Source organism: Podarcis filfolensis (genome assembly GCF_964270895.1).
Source record: "Podarcis filfolensis genome assembly, chromosome: 12".
Lineage (NCBI taxonomy): Eukaryota > Metazoa > Chordata > Lepidosauria > Squamata > Lacertidae > Podarcis > Podarcis filfolensis.
The window spans coordinates 13,319,394-13,336,850 of record NC_139614.1 but is presented as its reverse complement, the minus strand read 5'-3'; the positions used below and the strand labels follow the sequence as shown (position 1 = coordinate 13,336,850).

Sequence of the window (17,457 nt, the reverse complement as noted above, 5' to 3'; positions counted from 1 at the left end):
GTAGCCAGTGCCAGATTTATGTATAAGCTAAACAAGCTATAGCTTAGGGCTCCACTCTCTTGGGGACCCCCAAAAAAATTAAAGGGGGGAAAACTGGATGTACATTTCCAAAATATAAGATAAAAAAGAGACAAATTTGATAAAATACATATTTTGTTATGTGCAAATGGCTTTAGATACCTATTAGGTCCATAAATTACAGCATACAGTGGTACCTCGGGTTAAGTACTTAATTCGTTCTGGAGGTCCGTTCTTAACCTGAAACTGTTCTTAACCTGAAGCACCACTTTAGCTAATGGGGCCTCCCTCCTGCTGCCGCCGTGCCGCCAGAGCATGATTTCTGTTATCATCCTGAAGCAAAGTTCTTAACCTGAAGCACTATTTCTGGGTTAGCGGAGTCTGTAACCTGAAGCATATGTAACCTGAAGCGTATGTAACCTGAGGTACCACTGTATATTCAACACAAAAAAAAGCGACAATTTGTTGTTGACAAAGGACAGCTGAACATATAAAGGGCCCCATTACCTTCAATAGCTTAGGGCCTCATCAAACCTAAATCCGGCCCTGGGTGTAGTACCTACACACATTCAGGAGAATGAGGTGTCAAGAGTAGACTATACCATTTCAGGCTTCTAATATGAGTCTGCTAGTGAGCCCAGCAGATACCCAATGAGATGCATCAAAGGATTGATAAAAACCTGCTTTGTATTGGATGGATCTTAGGAGACTTGGGTAGTTTTGAAGCTTCAATTCCAAGAAGCTGAATAGCTCCGTTATCTGAAGCTACAGCCAAGTAATGAGAACCCTGGCAAAATGTAAGCGTCATCACACGCCCTCCAATCCGGGAATATGTCAAGATTGACCTGTCGTAGGAAGCAGAAAGGACATAGTTCAAAGACTGCTTGATTCTAAAAATCTACACAAATTGAACAGTAAGGCCCAATGAAATATCAAATAGACAACTAAATTTAAAACATCTCTCCTGTCATGGCTTGTTCTACAGAATCCTGGGAATTTGCAGTTTTGTTAGGCAAATGAGTATTTTCTGTTAAGAGATCCCCTTTTCCATCACACTTGGGAGAGAAATTACAAGTTGGGTCACCTGATATAGTATCAGCTGGGTTATGATTGGATAGGAATATATTTATTATTTGAATTGTGGGGGGAGACACTAACAGTGACACAGCAATTACATTTTACATAGTAAGCAATCAAAGAGTTGTATTTTCCATTCAGTGAAGTTGTTTGTCTCAACCTAACTGGTCCCTGCATGTGTTCAGTAGTCCTTCATTTGGTTAGGAGAATAAGTGACTACTATTTTCTGGAATTTTTGTTTCTTTTTCCTTTTTAATCTGGAAGGGATGGGTATGTGAAATAACAGCTACAGAGTCCCTATATCTGAACATCCCACTCTGCAGCTCCTTAATTTATGTTGCTGCTGGAAACGAGCAGCATTCCAAAGCCTGGGAGTGAAGATTCACCTACTTCCTGGGCAAAGATTGTGATTCATCCCACTTAACTCTTCAGCACATCTTTAACAATAGATATTTAGCTTGTCTGCAGAAAGCATTATCCTATGATTTTTTTTTTTAATGGTTGCTTTGGCTGAGGTATGAACAATTCACTTAAAAAAAAAAACAGATTTTGTTTTGCCCCCACTCAGTCTATCCCCCAGACCATTTAATTCCCGAGACTGTGAAACCTTAGGGAACAGAGCTATTGGTGTTTAAACAGACAGTGCTGAGCCCATGTGATATTTATTTTACTTCAGCTCTTCATTCACTGTTTAAACACTGAAGAGTCGAAGTGGATAGAGATAGAGCAAGATAAGTAATAAATATAAATGAATAAAGGGATGATGTAAGTCAAAGGAAATGTAATTTTAAAATGCTGGATTCTGTTATTTTAGTAACACATCTGAACGGTAACATCCAAGAGGATTTCAAACACCATTGCCAATGAATAAAAAATAAAAAATAGTGAGCATGTGTTCTTAACCTTATATCCCAGATGGTAGCAAAATACTTGTGTTGGTGCAAAAGTTTTAATCTTATTTATTTATTTATTATTTATGAGTATCCTGCCATCCTGCGGGGTTATGCATTACCTAGTAGTAGTCGTCTTGCCCTCCATCTTCTGACTGTTCCATATTTTCACTGTTCCATCATTTGAACATGTGGCAAAAATTGAATGTTCATCAGAAACTCTAATGCGGTTCACAGCAGACTTATGCTCATGAAGGTGAGCAACCAGAAGCCCTTTAGGACGCCATCCTAAGGAAAGCAACAGAATTTTCTCCCATTAATATCAGCGGTGAAGCAAACACATGCAGGAGTTCCTTTTGCAAAATGCCTCAAGCATGGGACTCTGTGACAACTGTATGTATCAGCAATTACTAGATCAGGATCAACATGTAATATATTTGAGAGTGAACAGGAAATGCAAGATTTACTTTTCAAATTGTTTTATAATGCTTTGTCTTTTCGACAAAGTTAGCATCGTTACTTTTGAATGGACAGGCGCTTGTTTAAATATTTCAGAAATGTGCAAAGAATTAGAATGCATTTGGCCAATAAATTTAACTAGACTCTCAAGCCAGTAAACATCTTGCATGTTGTTTGCTTCTAGGAATGTCAGATGCTACATGGAGACTAATGAGTTATAGGATTAGGATTATGTGTCATATATCACTTACAAAGTACACGAAGGATAAATGTTGCCATGTTTCTGGCTCTCTTTTCTCACAGATGGAAAACTAAAATATATCTTAGCGGTTTTACAATGTGGATGCACTTCAATTCCAAATTCATCACTGAGTAGAGACAACTATTCAAAGGCCTTATTTTATGTACTGGGCAGCATACAGAATTATTCATTTAGCACGTGCTTGTTTGGCTGTCAGGTGGCAATGAAAAACAACTGCTTCCACAAGCTTCTGATGATTGCAATGTCTGCTGTTTTATGACAGTATTTAAGTTTTGTAAACGGGTGTGACACCCCATTATGATGGAAAGGTATGGTGTGAATATTTTAAGCAAATTAATACAAAACTAATTGTGTGTAAAGTAATTCAAAAGTGTCCACACAAATAGATATTTTGTACCTGCAAAGGACCAGGGCACATACTTGTATATATACTGTTATGTTACGTAGCATGTTCTCTTTTAAACAAGATTGCAAGTTTCCTGCTTGGCTCTGCCTACTGCAGTTGACAGAGCTACCTTAACTTTTGTTTGTTTGTTTCTTCACATGCCACCTAACAAAGCTAAGTTCCAAACTACATTCAGACAGCACTGGTTCAGCAGCTCTGCAGCAACGACATGCAAGTGATGTTTGACAAACTATAGTAGCAGTAGTAATAGTAGTAATAATAATAATAATTTATTATTTATACCCCGCCCATCTGGCCAGGTTTCCCCAGCTACTCTGGGCAGCTTCCAACAAAATATTAAAATACAGTAGTGTGTCAAACATTAAAAGCTTCCCTAAACAGGGCTGCCTTCAGATGTCTTCTAAAAGTCTGGAAGTTGTTTTTCTCTTGGACATCTGGTGGGAGGGCGTTCCACAGGGAGGGCACCACTACCGAGAAGGCCCTCTGGCTGGTTCCTTGTAACTTGGCTTCTCACAGCGAGGGAACTGCCAGAAGGCTCTCGGCGCTGGACCTGTGTATGGGCTGAACGATGGGGCTGGAGACGCTCCTTCAGGTATACTGGACCAAGACCGTTTAGGGCTTTAAAGGTCAGCACCAACACTTTGAATTGTGCCCGGAAACGTACTGGAGCCAATGTAGGTCTTTCAAGACCGGTGTTATGTGGTCTTGGCAGCCACTCCCAGTCACCAGTCTAGCTGTCGCATTCTAGATGACTTGTAGTTTCCGGGTCACCTTCAAAGGTAGCCCCACATAGAGTGCGTTGCAGTAGTCCAATGAGAGATAACTAGAGCATGCACTACTCTGGCAAGACAATCTGCAGGCAGGTAGGGTCTCAGCCTGCGTACCAGATAGAGCTGGTAAACAGCTGCCCTAGACACAGAATTGGCCTGTACCTCCATGGACAGCTACGAGTCCAAAATGACTCCCAGGCTGCTCACCTGCTCCTTCAGGGGCACAGTTACCTCGTTCAGGACCAGGGAGTCCTCCACACCTGCCTACCTCCTGTCCCCCCAAAACAGTACTTCTGTCTTGTCAGGATTCAACCTCAATCTGTTAGCTGCCATCCATCCTCCAACCACCTCCAGACACACAGGACCTTCACTGCCTTCACTGTTTCTGATTTGAAAGAGAGGTAGAGTTGGGTATCATCCGCATACTGATAAACACCCAGGCCAAACCCCCCTATGATCTCTCCCAGCGGTTGCATGTAGATGTTGAAAAGCATGGGGGAGAGGACAGAACCCCGAGGCACCCCACAAGTGAGAGCGCAGGGGTCTGAACGCTCATCCCCCCCCCCCACTTTCTGGACACGGCCAAGGAGGAAGGAGCGGAACCACTGTATAACAGTGCCCCCAGCTCCCAGGCCCTCAAACCATAAGCCACTAAAACCCCATTCAGGCATTACACTCATAAGTAGAGCAGAACAGCAGGAACTAGTGCACTACCTCCACTCCCACCAAGCTGGAGGCTGACCTGTCCGCAAGCAAGGAGCCTCCTCCACTTGTGAAGTCTCCTCCTGTAATACAGAGCCCTGGTTTCCTGCTAACACGTTCTATTTCTTTGCAAGCAGATCAGCCAAATTGGACTTCAGAGGACACAACAAATAGAAATACGACCCCCCTCCCCATGCCAGTAGATCTTGGTGTTTGCAGGGCTAAAAGGGGACAGTTTGGTGCTACCCTCATAGCAGCTCTGGCAGTCTGTCAAGAGTACAGCAAGTATTACCTGGAGGCGGTGGCTTGCTCTCCCATTCTGCATTCTCCATCATCTGCTTGGCAATTCTTTCCGCGTTGCACTGTTCACGTTTCTGCTGTATCAGCTGCTGAAGTTCTGTTTTACAAGTAGTAATGCGCAGCTGGTACGTGGAAGGCGAAGCTATATTGCTTAACACTTGTATGGTTGGTTTTCTGGCTTGGACAACAGTTCCATCTGCTGCCTGAAAGAAATAAGCCTAGTTGTGTATTCACGTTTAGAAAACGCAATCCGTGATTTATGTTTCAAAGGAAAGGGCGACATCCTCTCTTCTATAATTCAAAAGCAACTTCTGCATCAGAAATCAACTTTACAGGCAGCGGTCATTTTGCACGGGGTTTCCATTCCCGATCCCCGCACATGTTGGCAGAGCGTGCGCAAGCCCACCCCACCCCATATTTGGGCCATTTCCAAGTGGGCAGCAACAAGGGGGGGGGGTGATCACACGTCAAGCAGATGCACGTGAAACGGCCGCTGCCTGTACACCAAACTACCATTTTACTAATTTATTGCTTGTTTAATTTTATTTATTTATATCCTGGATTTTTCCCAGTCAGATCCCAAGCAACCTGCAAGCCCAGGTAAACAAGACAGATTTTGCCTGACTCCTTAAAGACAGAAAAGTTGGTGCAAAGTGAGGCACAGGTGGACCACAACAATAGAAAACCGCCTCCCCAGTAGGCAAAGCTCAGGTGCTGAGGGCGCCCTGAAAAAGGTCTCTGTGGATGATCTCAAATATAACTTCCAGAAGGATAGCTGTGTTAGTCTGCTGTAGCAAAACCAGCAAGGAGTCTTGTGGTACCTTAAATGCCAACACTTTTATAATGACAAAAGCTTTTGTGAACTACTTTATCAGATGCATGAAATGTGTGTATGTATATGTATATGTATATGTATATGTATATGTATATGTATATGTATATGTGTGTACACGTACGTACGTACACACACACACACACACATGCTTGTCAATTCAGCTTTATATGGGGTACGGGGGACAACAACAAAAAGAAGTGCATTCAGGGGGAAATGAAACATAAAAACAACAGATGCCGATGATAACCTAATGCAAAAATATTTTGACTGTTTGAGCAGACTCTGAGCTGTTCTATGGAGCCGTAAACTTCACCAACCAGGGGTGAGACCACTGATCCCACTCACAGGTTCATTCAGCCCAAGACACAGGTCAGGCAAGAGTTCTGTATCTTACTAGTGGGTTGTTGGCTTCCCAATTCGCTTCAACATCTGATTCACCCCACAATATCCAAATCAAAAGCTGATCTGAATTCAGAAGTTGTAGTTTCAGGACTATTAATCTTGTTTAAAAATATTATTTATTCATTATTAATTAAATTTATAAACAGCCTTTCAGCTGGAGATCACAGGGCAGTTTATGGTATAAAAAAATAGACCCAGAGTCTTGTTTTGTTCAGAGAAATGATTGAGCGTTGAGAGTAAAAATAAATTACTCTATGTTAAAAACGATTGGCAGCTCTTCTAATTCTATGGTAAAACACACTAATTTAAAAATCCCCAGAAGTACCTGTGGTGAGGATGACAAAGGAGCACAAATGCCAGCGGAAGACTCTGACCGAAGAGATTTCCCACTCTGAATGGCTTCTTGATCTGTGGCTTGACTGTGGCCTTTGCTAATTGGCTGAGGCATGTTAGAAGGTTCCAGAGAGCCAAACATACTCTTCCATTCCTCATTTACATTTGAATCTTGTTTTACGTGTTTTCTAGCTGAGGTCAGCAAGACCCAAAAGAAGGATCACAGTAAGATTTTGTTTATAACAAAACAACCAAAATGTACAGGATTCTAGCTGTATAAGCAGAGTTTTGAGTTACTTAACCTGATTTATTGTGGCATAATGTTAAACTGAGTGCTGGATCATATAAATCAGCTGCTACATGACTTGGGCAAAGGTTTCAATCCATCACCAGATGAAATAAACTTGGAATGCTTAGCCTAATTTCTGCAGATGACCCATGTCATCTGTATTTATACAGATCGGTGAATGAACCTTGTGGTTTTTTGCAAGGTTATGCTGGCCTTAGCATTAAGGAAGTAATTGTTCTAGAATGCCAAGTTAGTGGTGGTGGTGGTAGGGAAAGAATCATGTATCTCCAAGATGGTTTTTCAGGCCGTTATGTAAACACATCTAAAAGTTAGAACAGACACAGCCATTTATATCTGAAAAGTTGGACAAATAGGCCAAAATACACAGAAACTTCATTTCAATATATTGTGCCTACCTAGCTTGAAAATGGGTTTCCCTATTATGACACTTTCAATTCACATTTTTTTTACTTTTTCACAACCAACTACAGCTTCATATACTGTTGCCAAAGTTAAACTATAAAGGTAAAGGTACCCCTGACCGTTAGGTCCAGTCGCGAACAACTCTGGGGTTGCGAGCTCATCTTGCTCCCTCATCTTGCCGAGGGAGCTGGCATTTGTCCGCAGACGGCTTCCAGGTCATGTGGCAAGCATGACTAAGCCGCTTCTGGCAAACCAGAGCAGCGCATGGAAACGCCGTTTACCTTTCCCACTGGAGTGGTACCTATTTATCTACTTGCACTTTGACGTGCTTTCGAACTGCTAGGTTGGCAGGAGCAGGGACCAAACAACGGGAGCTCACCCCGTGGCGGGGATTTGAACCGCCGACCTTCTGATCAGCAAGCCCTAGGCTCAGTGGTTTTAGACCACAGCGCCACCCGTATCCCCCCAAGTTAAACTATACAAAGCTATAAAAACCTGTCCATTTTCCTATTTTACATATATTTGAGTAGTTTATCAGGAAACTAGATTGACAATTGGAGAAACATGACTGGAGGCCGTGAGAGAATATCTTGTAGTCAAGCTTGGTACAAAATCTCCATCCTCGTATATTATACTAATTCACACAGGCCTATAGATCACTCAAAAAGCCAGCACAATCACTTGTTATATGTGAATTGCTTCCATTAAGAAAACGTTGAGTTTCACATGAAAGCTTGATGGCCCATTCAGATCTGCAATGTTTCATCCACTAAACGATAAAGACGTATGTGAACTCAAATTTCAGTCTGAAAAGTTCAATGTAAGCAGATATTCTAGATGTGGATGGAATGTGTTGATAGTGGACACTTCCACGTCTACCATAAGCATTTTAAATTCTCCAATTTAAATTATAAAAAAGCAACAATGCAAATTACAAGACCATACTAACCGCGTTTATCATCAGACTCCTGCTTAGTTTTAACAAGATCAACTTGTCTCCCGGTTATACCCAGAGCTGCCAAGTCTATCACTCCTTTCTGGGTGCTGTCATGAAGGTGGCTCTGGTCCACTATGTTGGCCTTCGCTTTGTTGGACTTCAGCATGAAGTCTCTTAAGGCTAACAGCTTGTCTTCTTCTTCCTCAGTCATTCCCTATCCCAAAAGAAAACAAAATGTAGACAGTTCATCAAGACAGAGCAAAGATTTTCAGTTTTTAACATGTGGCAATTGGGCTCAAGAGGGTTCAGGATATAAAAGTTAGATTTACACTGTAACTAAAGAAACGTGTGGCTTTGGCTGCCACAATATAACAGGGCACCTTTTTTAAACAGGGACATTGGAAACTGCCTTATACGGAGCCAGGCCATTGGTCCATCTAACTAAGTAGGCTTTTACTGGCTGGTGCCTGGCTCTGCAGGTGTCTCTTTAGACAAGAGGCACTCCAAGGCCTACGTAAACATCCCAGGAACTGAATGTGGGGCATGCAAAACAGATACTGTGGCACTGAACTATGGCCCTTCCCCAAATAATGGTCAGAATGTTGGAAGGTCTGTTGTGGGCTGCCCAGATACGAAAACATTTGGGAAATCAAGCCAATATGAGTTCTATGCAAGTTCTTATGCTGAGAGAGCTCTTACTCAAAGGGAATCAATAATAAAACAGAATAATCTGGGACGAAGACCAACCACATAGTTTTGGTGACTATCTGATAAGCTTCCTGCAGCCATGGGTTCCTAAACAGAACTTCCATTTATGCACAAGCCCCACTGAAATGTAAAAGGACACCATTGCTGTTTCATAACTCAGATTCATTTCAATGGGGCTTGTGCAGGAGAAATTGTCAGCGCCGCTGGCAAAGTACTACTTTGATGTAGTACAGATGCTGAAACAATACATGTCCTTGCTTTATTGTGGATTCTCAGCACTACCATTATAGCAGTAAGAATATACTTGAGAAAGTAGCTTCTTCAACAGCTGCACAATTGCTGGATCTTCAGGGGGAGGGCAGTCGGGAAGAGCGCCATTCCTTTTCTTCTGACGAAGTTGCAGAGTTCTGAAAAGGCTTCCTATGTCCTTGGAACGCAGAGCATAATCAAATATAGAACGGCTTACAGGCTCTTTGAGGACGCTCAGTAGGACTATTTCTTTATCTATCTGTAATTCAGGACAGGAAACGAGGAAGTAATCAGATGGCTACAGAAATGCAACTGAGGAACTTTTCTTCCTGAGGGAATGAGCGGGAGGTCAGGCCTAGACACTGACCTCAGTGGTAGGTTTTGAAAGAAAGGGGACTGGATGGTAAGAGTACTTTTAAAAACTTTGCAAATATCCACTTATTTTATATCAGACTATTTTGAGCTAGCTATTTTGGATAATATTAAACTACTTATTGTTATTTGTACAGCACTTTTTAAATTAAACTATCGTATTTTTCGCTCTATAAGATGCACCAGACCACAAGACGCACCTAGTTTTTGGAGGAGGAAAACAAGAAAAAAAATATTCTGAATCTCAGAAGCCAGAACAGCAAGAGGGATCGCTGCGCAGTGAAAGCAGCGATCCCTCTTCCTGTTCTGGCTTCTGGGATAGCTGCGCAGCCTGCATTCGCTCCATAAGATGCACACACATTCCCCCTTACTTTTTAGGAAGGAAAAAGTGAGTCTTATAGAGCAAAAAATACGGTACTTTTTGTTATTTGTGCAGCACTTTTTTATTAAACTACTTTTTTGTTATTTGTGAAGCACTTTTTAACATGTAAAGGGCTGCACAATTCATATTGTGGTTTCCTTCGCAACAGTCATCCGAGGAATGAAAACTACACTTTGCATTTAATACAGGAAAGAGGAATCTGTGGCCCTCCATATGTTGTTGGACTCTGGCTCCCATCAGCCCCAGCCAGCATGGCCAGTGAACAAGGATGGGGGGAGCTGGAGCCCCATAACAACTGGAGGGTCACAGGTGCCCCATCCCTGAAATGAAAGCTGAGAGCTAATCAGGATTTGCCCGGGGCCTGTTTGAACTATCTGGGCTATTTTATGCTCCTCAGACCTGGCATGCATTTTGGCATGGCTTTGTTTGTTCTGCTAACGGTTTGTTACACAACAAAACCTAGGTAGGATGGGTTTGTATGCATGATGAGCAAGAGCTGGGTCACACATTGCACTGGCTGGTGTTTTGCATGAGTGGGGGGAAGCATCCATGTCACAAATCCCCCGTCCCTACAGAAATAATATCTTTGAGTACTGAAAATGTATTAAAGGTAAAGGGACCCCTGACCATTAGGTCCAGTCGTGACAGACTCTGGGGTTGTGGTGCTCATCTCGCTTTACTGGCCAAGGGAGCTGGCGTACAGCTTCCGGGTCATGTGGCCAGCATGAGTAAGCCGCTTCTAGCGAACCAGCACAGCGCACGGAAACGCCGTTTACCTTCCCGCCGGAGCGGTATTTATCTACTTGCACTTTGACGTGCTTTCGAACTGCTAGGTTGGCAGGAACTGGGACCGAACAATGGGAGCTCCCCCTGTTGTGGCTATTCAAACTGCCAACCTTCTGATCGACAAGTCCTAGGCTCTGTGGTTTAACCCACAGCGCCACCCGCGTCCCTTGAAAATGCATTAGGGATCACCATATTCCAAGTTTTCTCACCTCCACCAGCAGTAGCCAATGAAATCGGGCTGGGATAGCAAAATTCACACGATGCTGTTGCTTCATGTGGCAAGCCATGGAAGCAGGGGTAGGGAGGTTTCACCACTGAGATGCTGGCATTCACAGCACCTTCTTGATCAGCCTAATATCTAACGAAGCTTTCAGACTCAGGGCATGAAGATATTAAGCTAAATTATTTTCAAGCCCTTCATATGCTGCAATTCTAAATGAAGGAAAGGTGCTCATCTAGTTGATTCCTTACCTGTATTATTGGCTGAGTGATAAAAGGATGCAGGTAAGGCATGAGTTTGCAATAAACATCAGCAATATTCAAATGCTGTGCTACAACAGTTATAAATCCTACTGCTCCATAGCGTATCCAAAGATTAGGGTGGCACAGGAATGGTGCTGGAGAAGGAAATGAACAAAAAGGGAGGAACCGATTTTAATTGATATAAGTCATGCAATTAAAATTCTAAAAACAGGAACAAGTTCACACTCACACACATACTTCAGACTAAATTCCAAAGGGGATCCAACATAAAATAACACAAAATCAAGTTCACATTATGATCTTGCCTCATGGCAGACACCTACCCTGGACTTTTGTTCCAGTCCAACCTGCAACTGTATTATTACAGTTAAAATAAATCAAATGCCCTTTTTGCATTTCCTGAAAACTCCCAAGCTCACTTCTTTCAGCAAAGGCACAAGCACATTTTTAAATGACATGACACTCAATAAGTTTGACTCAGGTGTTCCCAGGAAATTCACGATTCATTAATTTTGTTGTGTAATGGCCCATTATGTGGGCTAGATTTCAATACCTTTTCCCACCTAAATGTGTCCTTAACAGAATAATCCATTGTCTCACAGACCACTTCCTTCAGGAAACCTTGTTCCTATAACCGGCACCTGTCAATGCCCCAATTTGTTCAGTCTCTCTCCCATGGGGCTGCTCCATGCTTTTCTTCTCCAAGCCCATGAGAGCAGACCTCTTCAGTCTTGCAGTAACTAACCATCTTGCTAGTCTGTGACATTCCATTTGGCACTTCAGGCCAAAAAGCCATTTTTAGTTGCCTTGCCAACCAGCATTTGGGCACTGTAAATAAACATTATTCTGTTCAAATCCAAGTTGAGACTTGGTTGTCTTTGTTAATTTCCTCAGGTTATTAAAGTGTGGATAAGTCCTTCATGTGGCATTTAATAGACTCAGGATCTCTACGGTTTGTGTAACATGTGAACTAGAAGATGTGTAGAACTGGCAACAAAGACTTCTCAGCTTTCTAAGGCTGCAATCCTAAACACTTTGAAATAAGCCTTAGCATTCCTGAGTAAAAATGCATAAGGTAAGGCCAAGAACATAATACACACTGAATGACAACTGCTTAAATGTCATTCTGATTAGAAGTTCACAACTAAGTGATGTCATATGCTGGATAATGAAGTTGGCAATATAAACGGCATGCTAGGCAAAAGATTGTTAAAAGTAGAAAATTGCTGCTAGGGAAGCAGGCTTACCAATATCACAGGCAAACTCATAGATATGTGGTTTCTGCAAAAGTCCTAATTGGCACATACAGGTAAGGGCATTGAGGGCCTTATATATGACAAATTCTTCTGCATCACTGAGCCCTTGCTGGAGCAGAGGCTTTAGAATTGAAGAGCTTTGCCAGCCAACATAAGCAGCAACACCTGTAATCATGGCAGAATAAAAACAAATTACAATTCCTAAAAGCTAACGCAAGTAGAAATATCACATGCAAGCAGGGTTAACTCATGCAATCCTGAAGAAGGGAAAAACCCAAATAAGTAGGGTTCAATTTGAGCTACCCATGAGCTTCAGTGCTTTTCATCATCAGGTCTCATCTTAAATCTATTTTCCACCATTAAATACAGTGGTATCTTGGTTCTCGAACTCAATCCGTTCTGGAAGTCCATTCGACGTACAAAACATTTGCAAACCAAGGCGCAACTTCTGATTGGCCCCAGAAACAATGCCAACAGCTGAAATGGACATTCGGCTTCCGAAAAACGTTCACAAACCGGAACACTTACTTCCAGGTTTTCAGCATTCGGGAGCCGATTGGTTCGTCAACTAAGCCGTTCGGGAACCAATGTACCACTGTAATGGATTCCATTGCCACAAGATAACATTATGGCCACTAGCATAGATGACTTTAAGATTGCCATATAGTCATGCCGGATAGATCTATGAGTTGTAAGAGTGAAGAATGGGACTTAATGTACCTCTGATTAAAACATGCGAAAGATAAACATCAAGAGATGGCATGTGACTATATTATCTCCCTTGTGAGCTGCTAGGGAGCATCTAGCTGGGTACAGAGAACTGCACCAGATATACTGTTGGTCATATCCACCAGGGTAATTCATATGTATTTATTATTGTTACTCAAACATAAGATGATTCAGCTGTTATTGCCACACCTTAGGCCAGGCATGGCCAAACTTGGCCCTCCAGATGTTTTGCGACCACAACTCCCATCATCCCTAGCTAACAGGACCAGTTGTCAGGGATGATGGGAACTGTAATCCCAAAACATCTGGATGGCCAAGTTTGGCCATGCCTGCCTTAGGCTTAGTTCTTAGTCAACCCTTCCTCAACCTGTGCCCTGCAGATGTTTTGGGTGTTTCATCAGCCCAGACTACTGGCCTTGCTGGCTGGGGCTGGTGGGAGTTGTAGTCCAAAACATCTGGAGGGGACCAGGTTGGGGAGCACTGCCACTCAAACACAGACAATTAGTCATATAACCAATTGAAACCCTCTTAATCCCCCAATTAGAAACTAACAGACCTCATTTCATACACTGAAAATCTGCTTATAAAACGCAAAAGGAAGAATTGATGTTTTTGAATTATGGTGCTGGAGGAGACCCTTGAGAGTCCCATGGACTGCAAGAAGATCAAACTTCTCCATTCTTAAGGAAATCAGCCCTGAGTGCTCACTGGAAGGACAGATCCTGAAGCTGAGACTCCAATACTTTGGCCACCTCATGAGAAGAGAAGACTCCCTGGAAAAGACCCTGATGTTGGCACAAGGAGAAGGGGACGACAGAGGACGAGATGGTTGGACAGTGTTCGCAAAGCTACCAGCATGAGTTTGGCCAAACTGCGGGAGGCAGTGGAAGACAGGAGTGCCTGGCGTGCTCTGGTCCATGGGGTCACGAAGAGTCGGACACGACTAAACGACTAAACAACAACAACAAAAGCTGTGCTAGTCCCCCCAAAAACACTATGAATTCCACAGTTGGAAAATACCTTTATGAGGATCATCCAATAAGTTTACAAAAATGTGGCAAATTTTCAAATTCTCTGGAAGTTTCCATCAGGCAAGGTGTTATACAAAGCAAGGAATTCTTTGTATAGCCAATCCAGAGCTGTGTGGGAAGATGGATATCTGTAAAGACAATTCCTACCCAAGGGGTCTAAACCAAGGTCACACTGTGCCCAAAACATAGTATAAAACATGCCTGCCTCCTTCACCGTACATGTTGCTTCTATACTTGGGGTGACCTTGCCTGTGAGTAATAGGCTGATGCAACTAGTCTTCCATCGATTAACTAGGTTTATTTACTTAAAATACCACCCTGTCTCTTAATAAAACTTCTCCTAAATGTTGGCTTTGAGGTTAAAGTGTCTTCTGTGACAGGCTTGAGGGACTGTGTTCCTTCCTTGTGCTTAGACTAATTCATTCTATCAATCTGCACATAAAAGGAATCGTGCACTCACTACCCCTTGCTTTGTATAACCTCTCATCCGACGAACAGTTCTGGAAAACTTGAAAGCTTACCACATTTCTGCGACTTTGGGGTCCTAATAAAGCTATCAGCCCAACTGTGACCTCAGGATAAAAAGCTGGTATTTGTTGTCAAGCACATACCCACTATGCTGTCAAAAAACGCTCCTCGTAAATGCCAGTCATTCTTATCGTTGAGAAAGGTGATCATATGGGAGAGGAGAACATCATTGGCTTTTTGACGACCAAAAAAGACACAAAGGCGAGTTATTCCATTTTCCATCAGCGTCTGCTTCACAATGTTTTCTGGGTCGCTCAGCAAAGTGACAACTTTCTGCTGGACCATTTCATGCAAGGCCTGAAGCTCTACAAAGAAGGACCATAGAAAAGGGTTAAGGAAAAACCAGGTGTGACTGTGTTATCATCCTTGTGATGTATTATTTGCACTCAGGAATCCCTCCTTTTGTTGGTCATTATTTTTGTATTATTTAATATATATTTTTAAAACACACACACACATATATATAACGGCAATAGGCCATGGGTGGTCAAACCATGGCATGGGTACCCAAGTGGACTCAGCCTGCCTCTTCAGTGTTGCATGTGAGATTCCTGCTCTCCAGCTCTGTAAAGAGTGGTGGCTGTATCAAGGCACTGGGGGTGTATATATACTTTAACATGCAGTTCTCTGTCTCATAATTTCAACTTGACCTGTGGCACATTTGCTAAAAATACTGGCCACCACAGCAATAAGTAAGCTGTCAGAGCATATGAAATCCAAGACCAAGTCTCCTAAACAGTTGGGCCCACAGCATACACATCAGGGCGCAGTCACAGCCCCACATGAACACTGCAACACTCACACTTAGTTTCTATGCTTCCTTGTTCTAAACTGGTTGAGGATATAGTGACCAATTTGCTGCACTGACAATGTCACTGCTTCTAAGGGAATCATGTATGTCAGGCATGTCCAACTTTCTACTCCCACTATAAAAAACTGGCAGTGATCTTTTAGGGAGCCAAAGTTTGGGGGGGCAGTCCGTGATCTACTTCGATCTACCACGGACCCACGATCTGCCAGTGGATCGCGATCTACCTGTTGGACATCCCTGATGTATGTGGTTACATGTGTAAGTAGATCAGCAAACATGCAGAAAAAGCACCATGTTAACAACGCCCAAGAAATTCAATTTTCTGGCCATTCCTATAACTTCAAATGTTACTGTAGGCCTGCTGCGCCTTGTGGAGCACAAGGATAAAAGACTGCCCTTCAGATGGCAGGGGAAGGGATAGTGGATAGAACAGAGAAAGAGAGAATGAGCAGAAGCAGGACCAGCATGGAACTGGGGTAGAAAAACATTTTGATCAGGAGAAGAACCTCTTGTGGGTAGCTTGTGTAGCATTGGAGTGAGAGGTTTAGAGTAGATGCGCAACATTGAAACTGAAGGGACAACTAAAAGTCTCCCTGACTATTTGCTCAATTAAATACCTTAGATTTTAGAAACTAGGAAGCAACTCCTCTTTAGAGGTACTTGCTGCACAGAACCTAAAGTTCACTCTGCAAACATTACGTTCCTCATACACTTCAGTGTTGAGGATATACCTGTGCACTTACGCCCATTGGAGTGATCTCCTTAACACTATAGGGAATATGGAAGGCTCTAGTTTAGGGATGAGGAACTTCTTTCAGCCAGAAGGCTACATTACCTCATCAGCAACCTTCCAGGGACACATGCCAGTGGTGGATGAGGCCAGAGGCAAAGGTCGATGGAAAAACTGATATGACTCTTAACTTTGTACAGTAGGCTATATTCCAGACACACAACTGCTGGAGATTTCTACCTCCTGCAAACACATCTAGCCATCCAAGCAAACAAGAGGGATTATCACAGATAAAGGTCACTCTGCCACTCTGATTGATAAGGGCTTGATAAGGGCACAAAGCAGGGCAATGGGAGTGGTGTAGCCTGGGGAGAGTCCCAAAGGCCAGTTAGAGAGGCCTGGATTGCTAAATCCGCCCCCCTGTGCCTCATGTTCCCCACTTCTGCTTTACTTGCAAAACTCTATTTATTCAAAATATTTTATCTTCTTTGAGCAGCTATTTTAGGCTGCCTTGTAGGACAATGTTTTCTCTGTGCTCTGTCAAGTTCCACAGAGCTTTAAAATGCCAAGAAGGGTGATGGCTATCCTTAAGTCATAATTTCTTGCTAGGATGATCACCAGTCTGCCCACGCTGGAAGAGTGGCAGACGAAGGTGATTGACTATATGGGACTGGCTGAGATGACTGGCAGAATCCGTGACCAAGGGAAAGAGACAGTGGAAGAAGATTGGAAGAAATTTAAAGTTTATCTTAAGAACTGTTGTAAAATTAATGAGTGCTAAAATGTCATGGGTAATGTAAAACAGAATTGCAGTGATAAATAATTGGGTAAGAGGAAAAAGATTAGAAATTGAATTACAAGTACTGAAAATAGGGGTTGCTGGGAAAATTTAAAACAGGGATGCAGAAAAGGGAGGTATGGGGAAGTCGTTGAAACAAGGTTCAGGAAAGAGAGGTTAAGAAATTATATGTGTTTGCATGTTTGTTTGTTTATGTGTTATGTCGTTAATTGTTAGTTGTTTTGTGTTTTAATATATGTTGTAAAACCAATAAAAATCTATTATAAAAAAAAAGGATGATCACCAGTCTGATTTCCTAGAGGACTGGATAAAGGTATCCTGACTTGACTGTGGCACTGGTCTTTTGGTGCCTCTTTCTCATTAAGAATTGGGAGATTAACCTAAATCCCTACTGTAGCTCTCAAGAAGCGGAAGTTCTCAGCATCCTTCTGGAATCTGAACCATAAAGATGAAAAAATTAACAGTCTCTTGAGTCTATGCATGTTCATTT

General features: G+C 42.5%; 1 protein-coding gene across 3 annotated transcripts in view; it reads right to left on the bottom strand.

The window, feature by feature from the left end:
* The window catches only part of PIK3R4 (phosphoinositide-3-kinase regulatory subunit 4), a 38,091-nt gene that overhangs the window by 5,150 nt on the left and 15,484 nt on the right, over window positions 1-17,457 (bottom strand). For all 3 annotated transcript variants that reach the window (XM_083577627.1, XM_083577625.1, XM_083577626.1), the window contains 9 exons: window positions 14,711-14,932; window positions 12,331-12,504; window positions 11,072-11,217; window positions 9,116-9,319; window positions 8,116-8,317; window positions 6,447-6,646; window positions 4,877-5,087; window positions 2,108-2,273; window positions 699-863 (listed from right to left, as the gene is read on the bottom strand). In XM_083577627.1, coding sequence (XP_083433753.1) covers window positions 699-863; window positions 2,108-2,273; window positions 4,877-5,087; window positions 6,447-6,646; window positions 8,116-8,317; window positions 9,116-9,319; window positions 11,072-11,217; window positions 12,331-12,504; window positions 14,711-14,932 — 1,690 coding nt within the window. The remainder of the gene's footprint in view (window positions 1-698; window positions 864-2,107; window positions 2,274-4,876; window positions 5,088-6,446; window positions 6,647-8,115; window positions 8,318-9,115; window positions 9,320-11,071; window positions 11,218-12,330; window positions 12,505-14,710; window positions 14,933-17,457) is intronic.